The sequence below is a fragment of the Orbicella franksi genome, chromosome 12 (assembly GCF_964199315.1).
Source record: "Orbicella franksi chromosome 12, jaOrbFran1.1, whole genome shotgun sequence".
NCBI lineage: Eukaryota > Metazoa > Cnidaria > Anthozoa > Scleractinia > Merulinidae > Orbicella > Orbicella franksi.
The window spans coordinates 6,044,660-6,064,850 of record NC_138156.1 but is presented as its reverse complement, the minus strand read 5'-3'; the positions used below and the strand labels follow the sequence as shown (position 1 = coordinate 6,064,850).

Sequence of the window (20,191 nt, the reverse complement as noted above, 5' to 3'; positions counted from 1 at the left end):
ACGGCGAAGCTTCGCCGTCATGTTTTTACAGTGGTTTCCCATAACATACGTATTGTGGGCGCAAGAGGCCCCATGCGTTCTTTCGCCATGAATATTTATTCAGGCGATGTGGTGTCCAAAGCTGTTCTGAAATCTTTCCGTAATTTATTACAAGGTGGAGACGGAACATCCGCGAAGAAATTAGATGAAGATTTAGATATTCTCTGGGCGTCAAAAGGTGGAAGTGTAGATGGCGACCACATTTTTCCATCTGGCGACTGAAAAGAAATTTCAGTCGCCAGTTGACGCCTGCCGAAAAAAGTTAATTTCGGACCCTGCATTTTAATATTCCTCATCACTGCCCACTCCATCGTCATCATCGGCACTCTCGATCTCTTGAACAGAACCTTGGTTCTCACATTCAGCAAGCCTGCACATATCAGTGCATCTTAGGCCATTTGTGACACAGACACATTTAGGGGCGACGCACTTTTTAGTGCAGTTACATCCTAATAGCTCAAGTATGGCCTCTTTTACGTCCATCCAGCCAACAACTAACTTGGCAACACTATCTTCATACTCGATCTTCCATCCCTGTCGAACAGGAGTCGGAACTTGTGGCTCTCTCTCTAAACACTGTTTCCATATGGCGATCAATTCGCCCTCGTTGCGTGCTTCACAAGACAATCTCTGCAAGGAGAAAGCTGGTGGCTTTCTATATCTCCCCTCTTCTTGAACAAAACAGCTGGTTCCTCAGCTCATTAACTTTTGTGGATACCGTGTTATTAGAGTAAAGAAGACATGTAAGTTCCTCTAATTTATCCGTTAATTCAGGAGGTAGGTCTCACTCTTTTCCCAGCTCTGTTAACGCTTCTTGGCTCGTTGTGTTCTTCTTTAATGTCTTCAATGCTTATTCCTTTCCCTTTCCTGCAAATGCGCTCGCAGTATCACACCCAGTGAATGCATGCATTCCGAGAACACCTTTGCACACTTCTGGACCAAGTGAGGCGGCAACTTTTGTAATGTCAATAACCTTTCGTCCGTGTACGAGTGCCAGATTTCATGAACAGTGAAACTCCTATCTCACTGCTAAATGCCAAGGACATGATAAACACATCAGTGTCCTCCGAACAGACAAGAACAAAGTTGAAGCCATCATTAGCTGCATGGGAAGCGTGGAGCAGTAGGCGTCCATCTGCCTCTTCCTGTTGAGACCTTCAGTGTTGGAACTTCGCCACTACCTTCCGCGGTGATTCTGTAGCATGTATCACCAGCATTGGCATACAACAGATTCTCCTCCAAATTCTGGCTGCATGCTTCCTTTCTCCACTCATTGACGATGAAGGTGATAAGACTCGTCTTATTGCTCACTCTTGTCAGGAAATTTCTTCCTCTGCCTAACTATCTGTGTTCTACTGATGTTAACAAGGTGGTGTCCTGACTCTTCACCTCGCAGTTGCCGTTCACTGTTTTTAATATATAGCTCCTTGTAGGTGTCAAATACGACGTCTATTCTGTTACACCACACCCCTTCTTTCATTGCCATACACAGGACAGTCATAGCGAAATCACCAAAGGTCAGTTGATCTCTCTTTAGCCTTTGCACCAGAGACATGCCAACAATAACTGCAGCAGAATTTACAGGAACTTCCTCATAGAACTGTACATTTTTCTGTAACAGTGATGACGGGGAGGCCTTGTCGTCTTTCTCAGAAGACCATCTGGAGTTGATAAGGCCCAGGGAAGTGGTCCAAGAGAGTGTGAAAGGATGGTATCCATCTGCAAGCTTCGTTCTTGTGCAATAACTATGATTCTTCCAAACAAGGACCTGTCTACTTTCAAAGTAATCAATTGGTCTTTGGTTTACACCTGTTTCTTCTTGTTCATGTCGCTGACTGTCATAGAATTTCTTGATTTGAGGAGTCTTCTCCGTCCTCTCTTCTTTAAACTTTGCATAACATCTATCACCAACCGCGTGTGCTGTTTTCAGGGTTCTAGCAATCTCTCTGGGGGCCTTCTTTGAAGTTGAAATGCTAATCAGTTCTTAGCTCTCGGAAAAAGGATTAACCCAGCCTTGGATGAGGTCAACTATGGACAAAACCGCCAGCTCATCTTTCTTTATTCTTGATGACTGAAGCTCTGTATGCTGCGTTTCCGAGTTGGATCCTTGCTAGTACCATGTTTCTTAGCTGCCCAAGAAATGCACTGCGGTATTCTGCTGTGAGGTAGTCGCGCTGAACAGTTGCAGGTTTTAAGCTAAAGCGTGTGGTTCTACCAGGATTCTGGGTATCCTTGTTCACTGTGACCTCAGTTGTCTGGTCAACTGGAATCCTCCCAAAGGGATTGCTGCTGGCTAACTGAACAGAAAAACTGCCTTCCTTGAATGCCTTCTGTACTTCAGGAATTTTTTCACTGAGATTTGTCATCTGAGCAAAGTAAGGAGTCAGGTATCGTGAATAGTTCACCTTATCATAGGCGAAACACCAAGGGATCACAATTCGTATGGAATGGAGATGTAAATCCAGTCACCTTCACGAGATATCCGCAACAGGCCAAGAACTATTCCCTCTACCTCATCCACATATGACATCCAGAATGCTGAAAGTTCATCGTTATTTTGACGAAGATGATTCAGGAACTCTCTCCACATAGTCATCACTTGAGGCAGGACTGGGCATTGAAGCAGCTGGTCTAAGCTCTCTTCCTTCAAAAATTATTAGCCAGTGTATCCACCTGTTCAAGAAAAGACGCTACTGTGATGCGATGATTGGGATCGCTGCTCTCAAGCCTTCTCATGAACTCACCCTATGCTAACCTCATCAGTGCTTCATACAGGTACTTGTGTGCCCGCAGGCCACGGTTGTAACGCTTTCCATCAATGACACCACTTATGGAGCCCTCAGCAACTATCTGTGATTCAATGAAGATGTCCTTCAAACCGTTTCCTAGTATTAATCTCCAAATCGTTTCCCTAGGATAGCCAATGCAACGCAAATCGTGTGAAATGTTCCAATTCGCAGAACAATGTTGGAAAACTGGTCTTGCTTCCATGCAATTTCCGCTGCTTTTGCGTAAAGTGCTTGATCCATGACAACGCCAACTGATGATTGATCAAGTTTCTTTCTGATTTCCTCTGACTGGTTAAGGATCTCATACAGTGTTGTTAATGCTGTTGCTGGAGTATTTATTGTCGGGAGATACTCTTCGACATGTGGTCTTACTTGAACTCGATCCCTTGTTTGGATGTTAAATCCGGTCCAACTAGGCACCTTTTGGACTTTTGAATTGACTTACCTAGCAAGGATCCGCAGCATGTTCTTCTGCTCTGCATTTCTCGCAGCTTTCTTGGTTTCAGCAGCATAGTCACCCTTGGTTTTGAGAGGATGTGGTCCCACACGAGGGCCAGCGACATATACGTGAAGTTGGGGTTGATGTTCTGTGCTCAAAGTCCTCTGTTTCCTTTTGTCAACGCGTGGTAGGTCTTTCGGCGGTGGGTGAGGACCGAAGACTATAGGCTGTACAGTGATTCCGTTGACACGGTGGGATGTTCCTTTCCCTGACAAGGTCTCCTCAATTCTGTTTATGTTGTCCCAGGCAAGGTCTGTGAAGATGTGTGGCTTAATGGAGACGGGAAGTGAAATCTATTATTTACTCTGAAACAATAGCGTAAATGATATCAACGATTTCATATAAGTTATAGATGCACTAGTAAATTAGCACTCAGTAATAGATCGAGTATTTTCAAACTTTAGATCGCACTGAAAGGCTAATTTCTAAAAGAGTTTAAAAAAGATTTAATGCGAGCTGATTTGTTTTCTTATAATACAAAGTTCCAAATAGATAAAAGGTGAATTATCAGAAAAAAAAACCGAGAAGCGGATTTTTTTGCATAAAGGAGAGCAAGTTTTAAAAAATACTAGAGTTTTTATAAAGAAGGTTAAACATATTTCCAGCTATTGATTGCCACGACAGAAATGGACTGTTTTTCCTAGTTTGTTTGTACTCTAGATTATGTTTTACTGAACATCTCATGTTGTGCCTCAGCTCTGTCGTCTTTGTCATGCTAGTTTGCAATCGAAACGATTGGCGGATACATCAAGCAACAGAGTTCTCAGACATGGCATAAATGAACATACCGCTGACCAAAATTTGCAGGCCCGCGTATTACACAAAATGTTCTCAAACACATTATGTAGACCTTAAAAGTATAATTATGTCTCCACACTTCATTTTATTGCATTCTATAAGCATTTGTAGCTGCATATAATTGAACATTAACTATGGGCAGGAGCCATAATCGGGGACGGAGACCGTAAGTCTCGGGATTCGCGCGCACCAGGCGCGCACCTATGATATGGGACAATTTTTCTATTTTTAGAACAAATTGCGCCATCCTGACGTCATATATCCACGCGGATTCACGCACATGTCAGGCGCTCTCGCGTGGATGCTGTCACGTTGCGTGATCAAATGGTGAGAGTTAGAGATTCTCTTGCGTATTTTTCACAGCGATGGCAGGGAATAAGGCAGGGAATACGAACCAGGGCGCTTATATGTAGTTTAATGCTCTGAGCTAACGGAAAAGGTGGGTTTTTCAGGGTCGAAAACAAGACTTCAATCTCGCGCCGGGAATGAATAATAAGATCTGCTCACGCTAGTTGTAAGCTTACGCGTATGTTTTTGCGTTTGTTCTGACTTAAGAATATAGCAAGAAAACTCTCTACTCTGGTATCGAGTTAATTTGTGAGTTTCTCAGACATGTTTAATCATAACCAAAACCTGTTTTGATGGTTTCTTATTGTCTCTGCTTGTTTGGTGAGTTTGCAAAGGTTTTTGAAAGGAAAGTCTGACGCGTACAATTAGCTCATTTGCATAGTGCAGCTCGTGCACTTTCAAGTCCGAGTCGGTGTTTTCAATTGTCAACAAATCTTGACAAAGATTTCTTTCGTTATCTTTTGTGTTGAGATGCTGCAACAAATTTCACGAATGTAAAAAAGGCTACTAACATCATGTGTGTTTCTTCAACATAAGCATAGTGAAGTTTTACACTGCGAAAATGAAAATAGACAAGGAGTTTTTATAACTCGATCAACAAAATCGAAATCGTTATTCCAAGTTGATTAAAGAAAGCGTCATCGTAACTTTGCTGATTGTTTCTGCTTTATTCACATATTTTCAGCTTAGCTTTTAATATGTTCTCAAACATTTATCAATCTTAAACATATTTAAAAACTATAGAGCTATTGTTTGAGTTCGATGTACGCTTTCACACGAAAGTGCGGCGGAAGTACAATTTGTCATGTTTACTGACTGTACAAAACACGCATCGGCGGGCGCTCTCATTCATCGACAACACAGAATTTACTGGATTTTTACACAAATAAAACTGAGCAGTATCTACGGACGTAAAGTTATTAAGCCTCGATGAAACATCAAGCGTTGCTTACAATTCAAGCGAAACTCAAACTAGCAATTATTTTGTTTTACTTTTCGGGCGCGATAGACTGACAAGCGTGTGGCAAGAGGAGCTATGAAACTTTGAAGTCCTGAAGCTCTGCTATATCTAAATATATCCAGCTAGTTTTTTGCTGTGTAATGGAAAAGCTGTTAATCTTCAACATATGTGAAATTTAAAGTGGAGTAATGTACAGCTCATGTAAAAGAAGCGTCAGTCGGAACACAACTTGGTCAGCGATATATATAAGCTTACAGCGGAACATACCTAAATTCGACACTGTCTTACTTCACTCAAACTGGAGCAGCTTACGACGAAAATACTTAAGCAAAACTCCAACAGACGTAAACGCGTTGAGTTGTGGGGCAAAAACATGAAACATTTCGGGAATTTCGGACGCCATTTCACCCGCGCGACATCCGCAAAAATCCTCGCAGCATGCACGCGCGTGTGCCGCAGGTGATGGCGCAATTTGTTCTAAAAATAGAATTATTGTCCCATATCATGGGGACAACCCCAATACTTGAAATGGCGCGCGCTTACGGTCTCCGTCCCCGATTATGGCTCCTGCTATGGGCCAAATTTGTTATACCTTAGGAAGGGGGGGGGGGGGTGCAAATAAATGCAGTCAGCACGGAGGAGCTACCATCGATCCAGTGCTATCATGGATTTTCCAAGTCTACAATAGCAGGGCCTTTCAAAAAACACCAGGAAACTTATTCACCCTGAATGATACCGACAGCCTAAATTTGGCTGCCTGGCTCACGGACTATTTTGGAAAATCACGGTTCACGGCGACTATGGAAATCACGATTCACGGGGAAAAAAATGGCTATTTCACATTTCACAGGAAATAAAAAGGGCCGATCACGGGTCACGAAATACCCACCCTCAAGCTAGAGTATGGGTAGCAATCCCGTAGGATCGCAAAACCTACTGAATCCCCACAGGGGGAACACTCCACTTTTCAGGTAGAGACATGCGCTGTTTAAACTCTTTCTTTATACATCTAAGCCTTCCTAGGTCAATGTGTTCGTAAAGAAGTAGGGTTATGCTACTAACAATGCTTCAACAGTAATCAACAGGTTATCGATCAAAGTTGATTATGATATAAACTTGATGAAGTACTAACAAATTTATGCCAAGTACTTCGATTCTGTCTAGAATGTCGATAAAAGTCCGAAATAAGCTCAACAAGACCCACGTGTAGAAATGCGTATCTGCCCTGAACTTGATCATCCTTACTTCCTAACTGAAATTGCTCGATTTCTTCTCAGATTTCGTCTTAAATTTCACTTGCAAAATTTATCCCGCAGATGGTCCTAGATCACGGAGATCAAGACTATAAAAAGTAACCTCTCAGCCGCCTACATGTCCCTCGGTAAAAGCGAAAACGAAAGCGGAAATAATCAATAATCGTTTCCTTGTGTCAAGGCCTCGCCGGCTAAGAGGAATGGGAGGCTCTGGGTAAGAGAATGCTCTCATCTACGGTGGAAAACCAGGGAAGTTGCATTAATTTGGAGTTTTTACTGGTTCATATTGTAAATCCTTCGCAGCACCCCAGCCGGTTTCTTGCTTAATACTGGTCTCTTTTTCCAGTCCAGTATTCCTTAATTTTCCCGTACGTTTGCTTCTCAGGTATTCAAGGAAAGAGTTTTCCATCCTAACCAAATTTTCACACAAGGCTTTTGTACTCGGCCTCAGATGCTTTCTGATTGAGTAACCCTTCACAAATTTATCATGATAAGCGCGTTGATGTCGCACGCTGTCTGTGAAACACCGTCGCTTTATCTTTTCCTTCCTTTGGCGAAAGTCAGCCAGATCTTCATAAAAGGCAGGTCCTTCATTCTTCACTTTGCTCCAAAACGTTTTATTAAAATGATCGAATAACAAAACGTCTGCTTTATTCCATCTTTTGATATTTTCTTGGACGCTGTTGCTCAACCTTCGTGCCTTCTCCTTGTCTAATCGCTCATTAAGCTTTACGTACAGAATGTCGTCTGTTTTCCAGCAGAGCAGTCGTTTCATCAACACCAGTGATTCATCAAAGTAATCCATAATCATAACCAAGTCAAACTCTTTGTCCAGAAACTGGATGTACTCGTTAACTGCGGAGAGATTTTGAAAATATTCTAAACTTAAACCCAAGTCAAACATCATGGGATTTCTTGCCAAATAAGTCATTACATTCGGACGGGAATGGTTGAGTGGAATTTCCTTCTCCAAAAATTTATCCAACGAGTCCTGCCTGTCCCCTAAGCCAAATGCTTTACCAAGATGAGCGAAATTAAAAACAGATTCAAAGTTGTCCACTGGATTTCGCAGAATTGTCAGGTACTTGCTGGTTGCTTTAGGAAAAAGCCAGTTCATTGGTTTTTTGTTAAATCTTGCGTGGCTGCACAAAATGTTAGGTTGTTTGGCAAAAAATCGAAGTGGAAAAATAATGTGAAATTTATTTGGCCAGCCAAGAAGAGTGCCCAACCCAAGGACAAACGAAAGATTTCTGGCGTCTCCGTAACGAAAGAAGATGTTAGTCATTGTGCTTGAGCCAGTTTTGTGTGTTTTGAGAAAAAGAATTTGTTGAACAGGTAAGCATTGCTCTTGTTCCAATTGCGTCGTAAGTACATCAATTTTCGTGGCATTTCTGGGCCTGTGGGAAAGAAAGAAAGAAAGAAAGAAAAAAAAACACTAAACATAAAATTTATACTTGTTCTCTAAAATTAAATATTCCTCAGTCGCGATGCGAAGCAAAGGTCGCAAGTAAGCCTGGAAAGTGAGCACCGAGCTAAAGACCTCGTTGGGGGAGGGGGGGGAGGGGTGGGTGGGTAGAAGTTTCTTTTTCGTACGTTTGAGGGCTGTCTGAGTATGGCGCGTTTTCAGGGTCAAAATTAAAAACTAACTTTTCCACCTTTCCTTACTTGCTAAGTAAAATGTCTGTCATTTCCTGTCTTTGAAATTAGACAGTACGCATCTCTTTTGACCTCCGAAACAATACATTCGGCGTTTCCTGAATACTAAAATCATAACGTCCGGCATATTTTGACCTTTGAACAAAATTCTCCGCGTTTCCTGACTTCTCTCGAATTTTAAGTCCGGCATGTTCTGACTTTCAATGTAATTAGTTACCAAATACCGTACTACTTAGTTTAAACATCTCAACTAAACATCCCATGCCGGCACCTGACAAGCCTTTTAGTTCATAATGAAATCTCGCTGCTGAGCCGAAATTTTGATTTGCAAAATTTGTAAATGCGCGTTTTCTGACTTCTCGATTCTACCAGACGTCTTTTCCGCGTAAGCCTTGATCCCCTGATGCAAACCTAATGCCAGGACCCAAGGGGGCCGGGGGTTTTCCCGGGGATTTATGAATGGAGTCGACGGCACAAGAGCAATTCTTGGGCAGTCTTGACGCCATACATCATTCGACCTTGCGAGGAGACTTCAACAGGACACAGTTAGTGAAGATGTGGCTGATTATGTTCTGTTCCGATTGGAACAAATTTCTCGCCATTTGGTTCGACTTGCTGACAACATGCAGGTGTTTGATACAGTTCGACCCTCACTCGCCACTGTGACGCGAATGTTGTCGGAGGTAGAGCGGAATTGGTATCATTCCTCCCCAGCAGTAGCAAACCAGTCTAGAACGGTTGGGCGTCCTAGGTTCGAGATTCCACGGGAGCAGCTGCAATATCTTGCCGATTATGAAATCAACTTACCCGACATGTCCAGAGCCTTGGTGTGAGTGAGAGTACCATAAAAAGACGTATGCGGGAGTACAATATCTCCATTACCGACAGGACGACAATCATTAGTGATGATGACCTTGATAACATTGTAAGATTCTTTCATAGGGATTTTCCAGATGCGGGATATCGGAGGGTACAATCGCAGCTAGTGTTTCGCAATATAAATGTGCCCCAGCTGAGAGCCCGAGAATGCATGCAAAGAACGGATCCGGAGGGACTTGCAGTGAGATGGCTATTCCTTACACCAAGAGCTGTGTACTGTGTTAGTGGGCCACTTGCACTATGGCACATAGACGGGAATCATAAATTGATCAGGTGAACCTTATTCGTAATTGATTATAAATAAAATTTATTCAGATTTATTGCGCCTAGTTTCTAATACAGGTGGTTGTTGGTTAGTCTCCTTTCCAGCCGGTTTTTTTTTTTTGGGGGGGGGGGGGGGAATGTCACGCAACGCTCTCTCCAAAGAAGCGTTGCGTGACACCCAAAAAACGGCTACGAAGGAGACTAGTTGTTGGTAGTGAGGACAGAATCCATGAAAGGACAGCAAAGTATGGACACATGTATTTTTAAGTTTCAGATGGAAGATTGTAGTGCATGGTGGAGTTGATGGATACACAAGATTTCCTGTATACCTTAGGGCTGGAACAAAGAATACCGCAGCTACTGTTCTTGGCCTTTTCCAACAAGCAGTGGCAGAATATGGACTCCCCTCAAGGAATTTTTAATAAACCCTTGTTAAAATAAAGTGTACAGTAGCCTCCAACAAAATCACTTTTCAGTCATCAAAATGCTTCTCAAGACAAATAGATTTTCAAAATTTCCACGGTCTTCACCCCATTGCCCTCCCCCCCCCACCTCCCCCGTGCAGGAGGAGGTAAGCCATTCCGGCACTCCTCTACACGTGTGGCCTCCTTTATCATGACCCTAGAGTGTGCCGCCTACTTTATGATTTCCTCCTGCTACTTTATTTCAATTTGAAAACCCTGATCACATGTTATGTGTATTATTGTAGGATCCACGCCTACGCGGAAAAGACGCCTGGTAGAATCGAGAAGTCAGAAAACGCGCATTTACAAATTTTGCAAATCAGAATGTCGGCTCAGCAGCGAGATTTCATTATGAACTAAATGGCTTGTCAGGTGCCGGCATGGGATGTTTAGTTGAGATGTTTAAACTAAGTAGTACGGTATTTGGTAACTAATTACATTGAAAGTCAGAACATGCCGGACTTAAAATTCGAGAGAAGTCAGGAAACGCGGAGAATTTTGTTCAAAGGTCAAAATATGCCGGACGTTATGATTTTAGTATTCAGGAAACGCCGAATGTATTGTTTCGGAGGTCAAAAGAGATGCGTACTGTCTAATTTCAAAGACAGGAAATGACAGACATTTTACTTAGCAAGTAAGGAAAGGTGGAAAAGTTAGGTTTTAATTTTGACCCTGAAAACACGCCATATCTGAGATCTTAGAGAAAACACCTTCCTTTTAATAAAGTCTCACAGTGCCTCCATCCCAAGTGCCTAAATAGTTTCGGAAGAGAGATAATCATTATTTTTTCTTAGCTCCGACTATTTGTTGAGAAGAATAACGAAATACTGCGGCTCATGATGATGATCAATTCCGTCCCAACTAATGAGAGTCCTTCGATACTAGGCCGCGCTGACTAAAGCCGAGATCTCTGGACAAGGACGGGGAAGGGTCTGCCATAAAACACCGCACGATCAGTCTGCTGATAAATTGAATAATGACCAATGTTGAATGCATGACACTGGACATGCAGTTAGCAATCCTACTAGTTACTATGTTATCCTGTTAGCAGAACCCTCCTTCAACCTTCCCCGGGGAAAATCAAGAAAAGTTGAGCATTTTGCCAATTCCTCTAGGAAAGATCGAACGGGGAACCCACATAGCAGAGGGTGCATTTATATATGTTGTTCCAAACAGGAAGTCTGAAAACCAAGTAATAAAGTGTGCTCTTTCAGACAGTCTCCGCTTTCGTAGCCAGTTATTTTCGGACGTCTCAAAATTCTCGTAATTCACCTTGAATATATAACTTGTCGACGCTGTTGAAACGGGCTAGAGCTCCCTTTGGTTACACTGTGGTTGGCAAATCCGAAAGCCTGAGTCTTAAACCTTGGAAAGAAACCAGAATATTGCGCCATTTTTACTAGACTTATTATGTTCATCGCGCGACAGTAAATGAAATTGTTTTAACATACATAGATAGACAGGATCAGACAGAACGAATATTCTCATTTTGTTAACATTTGATTCTAGGATCAGTAAAAATTTCATCAGTGCCTACTTCTATCCGCAAGATCTATCAATACCTTCGTAGTCAAATCCACACAATTTCTTCTACTTACGTGATGCGATGGCGCGTCCGTCGAAATCCACTCAAATGCCGCTTATTTACGATGTACACATACAGCAGGGAAGTCACAGTAAACAATAAAAGCAAGCAAAGGAAACGTCTGAAAATACTGCGTTGAAAAATTCTCATCCTGCGACAGCTTTTCGAACACGCGTTCGTCGAGAACTCTCCCGATGCGCTTTTGTGACTGGCTTTCCAAGCGGTTCGAGACAACAGGAGTCAATCAACAATAATGTCACGATACAACACTTCACTGGGATCAGATTAAAGCCAAAATAGCTATGATCTTTGATTTAAATGTGCGGCAAATCACACCTTATATTTTCTAATCGTGGTAATCATAACCTAAGAAGAGGTTAGCCGGCCCAGACACCCTTCTGTAACACACTTGGTGGAATATGTTCCACCAGTGCGTGTTTCAATTTTCCAAATCCCAGAGGAGAGGACTAAAAGAGGCATAGCCTCTTATATGGAGTACCATCGGGCCATAGCTACCCCTTCGTTTTATTGTTCCGTGTTTGCATTGTGCAGTTATGGTTGTTATTTGGCCGTAGAAATCCTTCGTTATGTTTTGCATTGCCTTATTACTGCGAGGATACTCAAACCGTGAACACTTGACATTTTTTAAACATCTTTTTTGCAGTGATCACAGAATGAGGGCTCTTCATATTAACAAGAGCACTCAGCAATTTTACATTGGAAAAATGCCAATCTTGTACATTGTCTGGAGGGCTTTCATTCTTTTGCCGTTTAAAAACATGTACAAAAATGTCAAGTGATCATAGCTCGAGTGTCCTCACTATTAAATGTTTATCTTAGTACTTGAGCTTATTCACGTTGATCTCACGGTCCCAGCTTAACCTCATTACGCAACCCCTTGCCCTTCCTCTCGTCCGGCCAAGAACCCCGAGAAATTCTGAATGCACTATAGTACACAATACATGAAGTATCGAGACTACCGCTTCCGATTGCACCGCTGAGCAGTTGGTTTGAACACGCACTTCGCATCGATCGTTCGCATTAGGAAGGATGAGGAAGCGTGTTGACTTGGTCAAATTATGGCAAAGAGAAAGATAATTATTGATTGTGATGCTGGCATCGATGATGCACAAGCTATACTGCTGGCCTTATCTGCCCAAGACGTTGAGGTTATTGCGATCACATGCGTTGCTGGCAATACGCCTATAGACAAAGTTTGTGTCAATGTCCTAAAAGTGCTGGAGTTGTGCAATAGCACAGACATTCCTGTCTTCAAAGGAGCATCTGGCCCGTTGCTTGGTAAGAATTTGCGGTGTTATTATTATGTTTCATTAACCTGATCAGCCGTATTAAGATCTGATCAATTTTCCTCCTGAGAACAAAAGTGAGCGTAACCTCATTGCGGGGTTTATATCCGGCCACTTATTAGGGACCGTTCATTTTTTATAAGGTAGGGGGGGCTGGTGGGATTTGGGGGGGGGGGGGGGCCATGCGAAAAAAAATGGCTTTCGAGGGGGGGCCATCCCAAAAAAATAAGGGAAAAAGGGGGGGTCACGTGAAATATTTTAGTAAAACTTTAAAATGGAATAATGTTTGAATATCAAAAAAATTGCTACAGAATAAACATAGAAGGCAGGATACAAATTTATTACAAACTTTCCTACTGCTTTAAAAAAACGTTTGGCGACAAAAAGCATTTGTAGCTACTGAAAAGAAGTATTTAACACTGTTATTTTCGAATGCAACTTTCACTGGCACTCATCTTCATCTTCGCTGTCATCGAGTTCTTCGTCGCCGCTTGTGCTGCTATGGGAGTCTCTTTCACCAATGCTACAAGAAGCAGCAATGCTTTCCGTCAGAGTGTACTCTTCAGGGTACATGAAGGTGTAAACATAATCTCTGACTTCCTGCTCAAGATTGGTGGTGATTCTGCTTCTTGCAGCATTGGTAAAATAATTCCCTTCCAAGAGCTGTGCGATGTATGGCCCATCTCTTCTAAATAACGACGTGGCAACATCCTCAACTTTAATACACTCTTCCGGGACGGCCGTTCTTGGAGGGTACACAAGGCATTGTGGAAGATTATTTCCTAGCGGGTTTCCAAAACAGATTCCATAAACTCGTTGGACGTTGTTTTCAGTCCGCTTCCTCTTTCTTTCATTTGACTTTCTGCGGTTTTCTTTTTTCGTTCTCCTTTTGTTGATTTGCTGTTTGAGTATGCCCTTGAATATGCTGTTATAATTGTTCTTCTTATTTTCTAGTGCTTCCATGTCCTGGGTGACCTTCGTCAACTTAGCTTCTATACATTTGATCTGTTTTACATTAAAACTGTGGGCAAATTCTTCGCCCTGCTTTAAAGCAAGCCCATTGGACTGAAAGAGTGTGGAATCGTGTTCCTTTACATCTTTCAATATGGCATTCAACTTTTCCACCATTGCTCTGTGCTCTTTGATGGAGAAGTTCAGTTTTCTTCCATCACTGGGCTTCAACCAGTACCCTGGCATGGAAAACTCACTCGCCCTTTCTGAACAGCCATCCGCACTTAGAAAGATTGCTTCTTTTGCTTGTAAGATGTCAAACTGCCTGGATCGTTCAGCTGTAAACCTTTTCTTAAATGACTTGTCGCTTTCGCCATTATTGCGCATTTTGGAATGAGCCTCTTTCATGATGCTCATGTAGTAATGCGCTCTTTTCCCGATTGGATTAACAATATAGCCAAGGCTTGTTTTCCGGAGACCCTGAGGTATGGTTGTATCATCAGCAGAGGAGGAACTAGTGACCTACCAGAAAAGGAAAGACGATTTTTTTATTTATTATATTGAACTGATATTATCGAATGATCATGGTTCGTGTAACCATTTAATGTTGTATTCGTGTAGTGAAATGTAGACCTAAGTCAAACGATATATTAAAAGACACATACTATTTTAAAAATGTTCAAACAGTTTTAGGTGCTATCTTTACAATAGGAAAATACAGACGTTTCTCATTATAAAAGTGAAGCATACATGCGTTTTTAATGTCCAGATAAAAATTGGAACACTGACAAGAAATTAACACTTACCGGCTCATCTTCTTGTACTTCAACAGCTTTCTGTTTTACCTGCACAGGGCAACATTCATACATGCCTATCACTAGAGTAGAGGTAAAAACCTTCCAAATAAAGACATCTGTAAATTAAATGTAAGAATGTGTTTCACACAACACATCAACAGATTTCCAGTTTTTTCACAACACTTCGTACTTGGTTCAGTATCACAATGCAGGAGCAAGGAAAGACTCTGTTCCAGGCCACTGTTACTTCCGTAAGATTGAGAAGTTTATGAATGAGCACTATGAGAAGGGGGAGAACAACAGGGAGTTTCTAAAGTTGTCCTGTCAAGAAAAGGTAGGAGAAAGTTGTTCTTTTTGTTGTAAATGGACTGGACCACCCATAGAAAGATACCCTAAACCAGTTCCTGACCATTCCTGCCTACCGGAATACCCCTACCTCTCCTACCAGAAGACCCCAAAAGAAGGGTGTGATCCAGATGACTGGCAGCCGAGGGTCCAAGCAAAGAAAGAGCATGGAAGTGGCAGGCTGGCTTTATCTGACCCAGAGAGCGTTGCTCTATTTGCAGATAAGTTTATTGTCAAATCAAAGTTTGTGGTGGATTATCTTCAGCATCTTGAAGTGCTGGAATTTAAAAGGAAAAAGAGAGCAGAAGAAAAGGCAAAGTTAAGTAGGGACGCAAAAGATAAATCATATGAGGATTATCCTTGGACTGAGTTGTGCGAAGATCTAACCAAGCTTAAAAAGCTACGTGTTCCAGAACTAAACAAGTACTTGAACCACCACGGGCTGAAGCAGCATTTGAAAAGCAGCAAGAGTGAGAAAGTAAAGGCAATTGTAAGACATTCATGTTTGCAGCAGAAGAGTCCTCTCAGAGCTGGCCAGCCAACACTGAGAAATGCAAGGACATTGACCCAAAATGACAACAGGGCAAGTGCTGACAGCAGTGAAACGGATGAAAGTGACAATGATGAGTATGACAGTGATGCCATTGACTCTGGGGGAGAAGATGACTCAAGTGATGTCATTCTTGCATTCATCAATTCGGATGAGAAAGATGCCAATGAGAGGCCAAATGCCACACGCTCAGGGCGAGCCATAACTAGGAGATCCGAAATTGACTTCTCTTTCTTTTGATTTGTTTTTTAAACAACAGCTCTCTGTAGTAGAGGGATTGTCAATATTGTCTTCATAGTGAGCACAATAACGTGAAGTAGGGGGATAATAGAGAAATATTATAAAAGTTGAAATCTAAATATTGTTTGTTCAATTTTTTTTTGTGGGGGGGGTCATCCCAAAAAATGACCGCTATAAGGGGGGGCCATGCGAAAAAATTGGTAAGCTGAGGGGGGGTCATGTGATTTTTAAATGGTGCTTCCCAAATCCCACCAGCCCCCCCTCCCTCATAAAAAATGAACGGTCCCTTAGCCTGCGAACAGGCTCCGAGCGAGGGCGGTAAAAAATTTCGGCGAGCCAAGCGAGCCGTTTAGTGTGAAATTAGGAATCTGCGAGCGAAGCGAGTGAGAGCGGTGGAGCCTGTAGACAATTAGTTTCTTATGCGCCGGTCCGCCCCGTGGTTATTAGCCTGTTACAAATCAGTTAAGAAGGTAATTAGACCAGTCAGATCTGATGTTTTTTTTTTCCCGTGCTGATGTATTGGCTTTTGATAACATTCTACCCCACGTGGGTATCGTGGAACGAGGAAATGCAAAGTGAACAGGATCATATTTGCTGTTTCTGCAAAAAGTTATTGAATTCGCCTGAAGGGAAAAGAGTGCCGGTGGTTTCAGTTTTTAAGGTTAAAAAAACAAAGAACTACACGGCGGCATGTAAGCAAAATTTTTGCCGACACGCCACCAAAAATTTTGTAAATTTACCAGCCGTTGTCAAGATCCGTCAAATATTTATCTTAAAGCTGTCAACAGTCATCAATTCAACCAATCAGACCTTGACACCAGGAACTGGTATCATGGAACAGCGGCATCAATAGAATGTCTTCATGCTCCCATGCTTTCTCTCTTGTTACCAGACCACTCTTGGCTCACTCTGCTCGCCCTAGACCACACTGAGATAGCTCGGACTAAACCCAGCCAGGAGCCTGTTCACAGGATAGCCACTTATGAATTCATTAGCGTACACCAGATACACCTGGGATTGAGCAATCAGTTACTGGTCATTTAGCCCCCAAGTTGATTAGCCCCTGGCTGGTCAGCCCTCAACCTAATTGACTTCTGGCTGGGGGCTAAAAGGTTAGGGGCTAATCCACTTGGAGGCTAAATGACCGGTTACTTAGCTACCATGGGATCGATATGTTGAAAGATATAGACCATGTAGGGGGGATTGTACAGACGCTTTGCCCTGGAGTAAGAGAAAATTCAAGACTTAGTGTCAGTTATACAACAGGCTCAACATATCACAGGAGAGCGGGTGGGGAAGGGATTTGATTGTAGCAATTAACTGTACTGCAGAAAACCCTACCACTTTTACGGTAGGTAATGATACTCCTAAAAAGTATGGCTGAGGAAGTGGATATGCAGTCAGAAAGGCCTGATACAATAGTTTGTTTAAAATGGATATGCAGATCTAAGTAAGGTAAAGTCTGTATATGAGCCAAGTGGTTCATCAGGCCGCAGTTTATCCCGGTTTCAGTAGCATGAAGCGACCAGAAGTATTTCTACTCCCCCTTCGATGGAATGCGAGTCCATCACAGGGTTACCCCCCAGCATTAAATTTGCTGGTACCCATTTATACACCAGGATGAAGAGAGGTACTGTGAGAGTAAAGTGTCTTACCCAAGAACACAACACAATGTCCCTGGCCAGGGCTCGAACCCAGACCACTTGCTCCAGAGTTGAGCACACTAACCATGAGGCCACCTCCCTATATACTGATCTACCTGCAATCAAATTTTTGATTTACCACTCAAAAGTTGGTTAGGTGAAAGGAAATGCATTATATTTAGTTATTTCTAAAAGTCTGCTGTTCAAGTGAAAGGAGTGCAATATAGGGAGGCATTGTCTCTCTCACCACTTATCTACTACCATGAAATATGCATACTTGGAACATCAGGGGAGAGGGATGGTCTTTCTCACAGTGTATCCACACATCTAGCCTTTTTAGGGGTGTAACTTTAAGTAACAGTGATGGTAATCACTATTAACAGATACCCTTATTGCACTGGGTCATTGTGCACTCTCAGGGTGCCTCTCTCTCCAACTAAGCGTATCAATGAGTACTGCTGAAATATAATGCCAGGGCATAACCCTGGGGTGGACTAGTATCTCACCTCTGGGGCAGATACAGAATTTTAGAGAAGGGGGTCCCCCACAATTTTTTTTAAAATCGAGGTCCTCAGAAATGGGATTAACGTTGCATTCTGAGGCCAATGCAATGTCTCATTTTGAACCTTTGAACCCCTGAACCCCCCTAGACCTGTCCCAGCACCTAGGGGGATGTAGAAATACTCCTAGTCAGCTCATGCAAACCATATGGGTCATTAGGCTATGGCATAGATTTTACCTTGTTTGTCTCTTGTTCATTACTTAACTATTGACTGTTGATTGACAGGTGATTTCAAGGGTTCTGCCTCCCATTTTCATGGTGTGGATGGTATGGGTGATGTGGAAGACATTCCTTACCCAGATATGTCATTACTGAAAACAGAACATGCTGTAAATGCCCTAATCAGGCTTGTTGGGCAACACCTTGGTGAAATCACGTTGGTTCCCATTGGTCCATTAACCAATATTGCTTTGGCGTGCCGACTGGATCCAAACATTTCTTCCAAATTGAAAGATGTCTTCATCATGGGAGGAAATATTGAAGCCAAAGGCAACGAATCTGTGAGTGCTGAATTTAATTTCCATTTTGATGTGGAAGCTGCTCATGTCGTGTTAAATCAGCTAACCTGTCCAGTTTCTCTCATAACATGGGAGGTTTGCCTCTACCATGCATTTCCTTGGGAATTTTATAATGAGTACTCTGGACAAGGTACTAAGAAATCAGATTTTGTGAAGAAGATTTCGAACATGAGTGCTATGTTTTACCAGAAAAAACAAACTGGTTTTGGAGAAGGGTACACTTCCTGTGATCCTCTTGCCGTGGCAGTAGCTATCCAACCGGAAATGGTAACAAAGGAAACAAGTGTGTATGCTACGGTAGAGCTTCATGGGCATTTAACCCGAGGTCAAATGGTTGTAGATTGGAGAGGACATCTTGGACAGAAACCTAATATCAAGATCGTACAAGAGGTCAATATGGAAGTACATAGGTCATTGATGATGAAGTCTGTTCAATAAAAAAACTGATACACCTAGGCTAAAGTTAGATGGCTTTCAGTTTCTTTAAGGTTGTTAACCAATTTAAAAGACTGTTCACATGGACAAGAATTCATCAAGATCATTGGATGACACTCTTAATTAAATTAGCTAGTTTTATTAAAATATACTGATCTTGTTAAAGGAGCTCAGACACATTGTTTTGAGTTATTTTGGTCACATACAGAATTACCTTTAAAGTAAAGGAAACCTGAAAAATTAATAGTAGTTTACTAAGATAGAAAAACACCAAGGAGATAATAATAAACCATAAAGGAACAAGAATGGAGAAGATTAACAGGGATTACAAACAACAAACCAGAAAAATGTAGCCTACATTTTCCAAGACGTGCAAATTGTGACATAGTTCCTTTCATGTCTGACACAGCCACTTCTGTGCACATGTATACTTAGCATAGATACTTTATTTGCAAGGGTTATCAAAGTACAGTTAGTTTTTTTAAATCACTTGAACTTGAGCTTTAATAGACCATATTCGTATTCTCGGTATTAGACTGGAACTAGCTTGCTATGGAGGCTCGTGCAGGAGAATATCATTAAAAACTGAGATCAATGTTACTTGGATGTGAAAAGACTCCCTACATTAGCCTCAGTTGCCAGCTACAATCATGGACAAAAGTCTTGGGACAAATTTTCACTTTTGGCGCTTTTGCGTACACGCCAGGCGTGAATACAACTTCACCTGCCTAACCTCGCCCCCCACCCCCCATACAATGTTGAAAACTACTACGTGCAATTTCAACTGATTTTCAACATTGTGTTGGTTGGGGAGGGGGGACAGCAACCCCTTTATAAAGGATATAGCAGCATTTTCTTCATACTTCAGTTCTAAAACCCAGGTAATCCGTTACATTACATAAGTGTCCCAAGGACTTTTGTCCACGATTGTAGTTCCAGCCGAATACCAAGAATACGAATATGGCCTATATTTTACTTTATTTTCTTATATAGAGCTACAGAAATTGCTTTCCCCCACAACTAGTAGTTCCAGAACTAATTGAGCCTGGGGCAAGAGTTTATGTTACAAAGGAAAAAAGGAAAAAAAGGTAATGTTATTATTCACAGCAAAATTATAAAAGGTACAAGTAAAACAATAGAAACAACTAGAGGTAACCGAAAACAAAATTACCACATAGTTAAATACACAATGTAGCAGTAGTTAATCTATATCATTATTTTTATTTTAATAAAGAGCTTTATCTTGGGAAAGTTTCAGTGTTTTAAAAATTCTCTGTTGTCTGAGATTGCATTTGAGTGTGAAATTGA

The 20,191-nt window shown here is 41.9% G+C and overlaps 3 protein-coding genes and 2 pseudogenes across 3 annotated transcripts; 2 read left to right on the top strand and 3 right to left on the bottom strand.

The window, feature by feature from the left end:
* Positions 1-44: 44 nt before the first annotated feature.
* Positions 45-2,897, bottom strand: LOC145463437 (uncharacterized; annotated as a pseudogene).
* A 3,147-nt stretch (positions 2,898-6,044) lies between these two features.
* On the bottom strand, positions 6,045-12,476 carry LOC145463410 (galactose-3-O-sulfotransferase 2-like). Its single transcript, XM_081447163.1, has 2 exons — positions 11,549-12,476; positions 6,045-8,084 (listed from the first exon to the last, which is right to left on the bottom strand). The coding sequence occupies exons 1-2, from the start codon at positions 11,683-11,685 to the stop codon at positions 6,947-6,949; spliced, it is 1,275 nt and encodes a 424-aa protein (XP_081303289.1). The 5' UTR covers positions 11,686-12,476; the 3' UTR covers positions 6,045-6,946.
* Positions 8,612-10,522, top strand: LOC145463411 (uncharacterized; annotated as a pseudogene).
* An 80-nt stretch (positions 12,477-12,556) lies between the features above and the next one.
* Positions 12,557-20,134, top strand: LOC145464554 (inosine-uridine preferring nucleoside hydrolase-like). The gene is made up of 2 exons (XM_081448485.1): positions 12,557-12,834; positions 18,156-20,134. Exons 1-2 carry the CDS (start codon positions 12,615-12,617, stop codon positions 18,884-18,886), a joined length of 951 nt encoding a protein of 316 aa, XP_081304611.1. The 5' UTR covers positions 12,557-12,614; the 3' UTR covers positions 18,887-20,134.
* Positions 13,019-15,084, bottom strand: LOC145464552 (uncharacterized). The gene is made up of 2 exons (XM_081448483.1): positions 14,600-15,084; positions 13,019-14,315 (listed from the first exon to the last, which is right to left on the bottom strand). The coding sequence occupies exons 1-2, from the start codon at positions 14,660-14,662 to the stop codon at positions 13,284-13,286; spliced, it is 1,095 nt and encodes a 364-aa protein (XP_081304609.1). The 5' UTR covers positions 14,663-15,084; the 3' UTR covers positions 13,019-13,283.
* Positions 20,135-20,191: the final 57 nt, after the last annotated feature.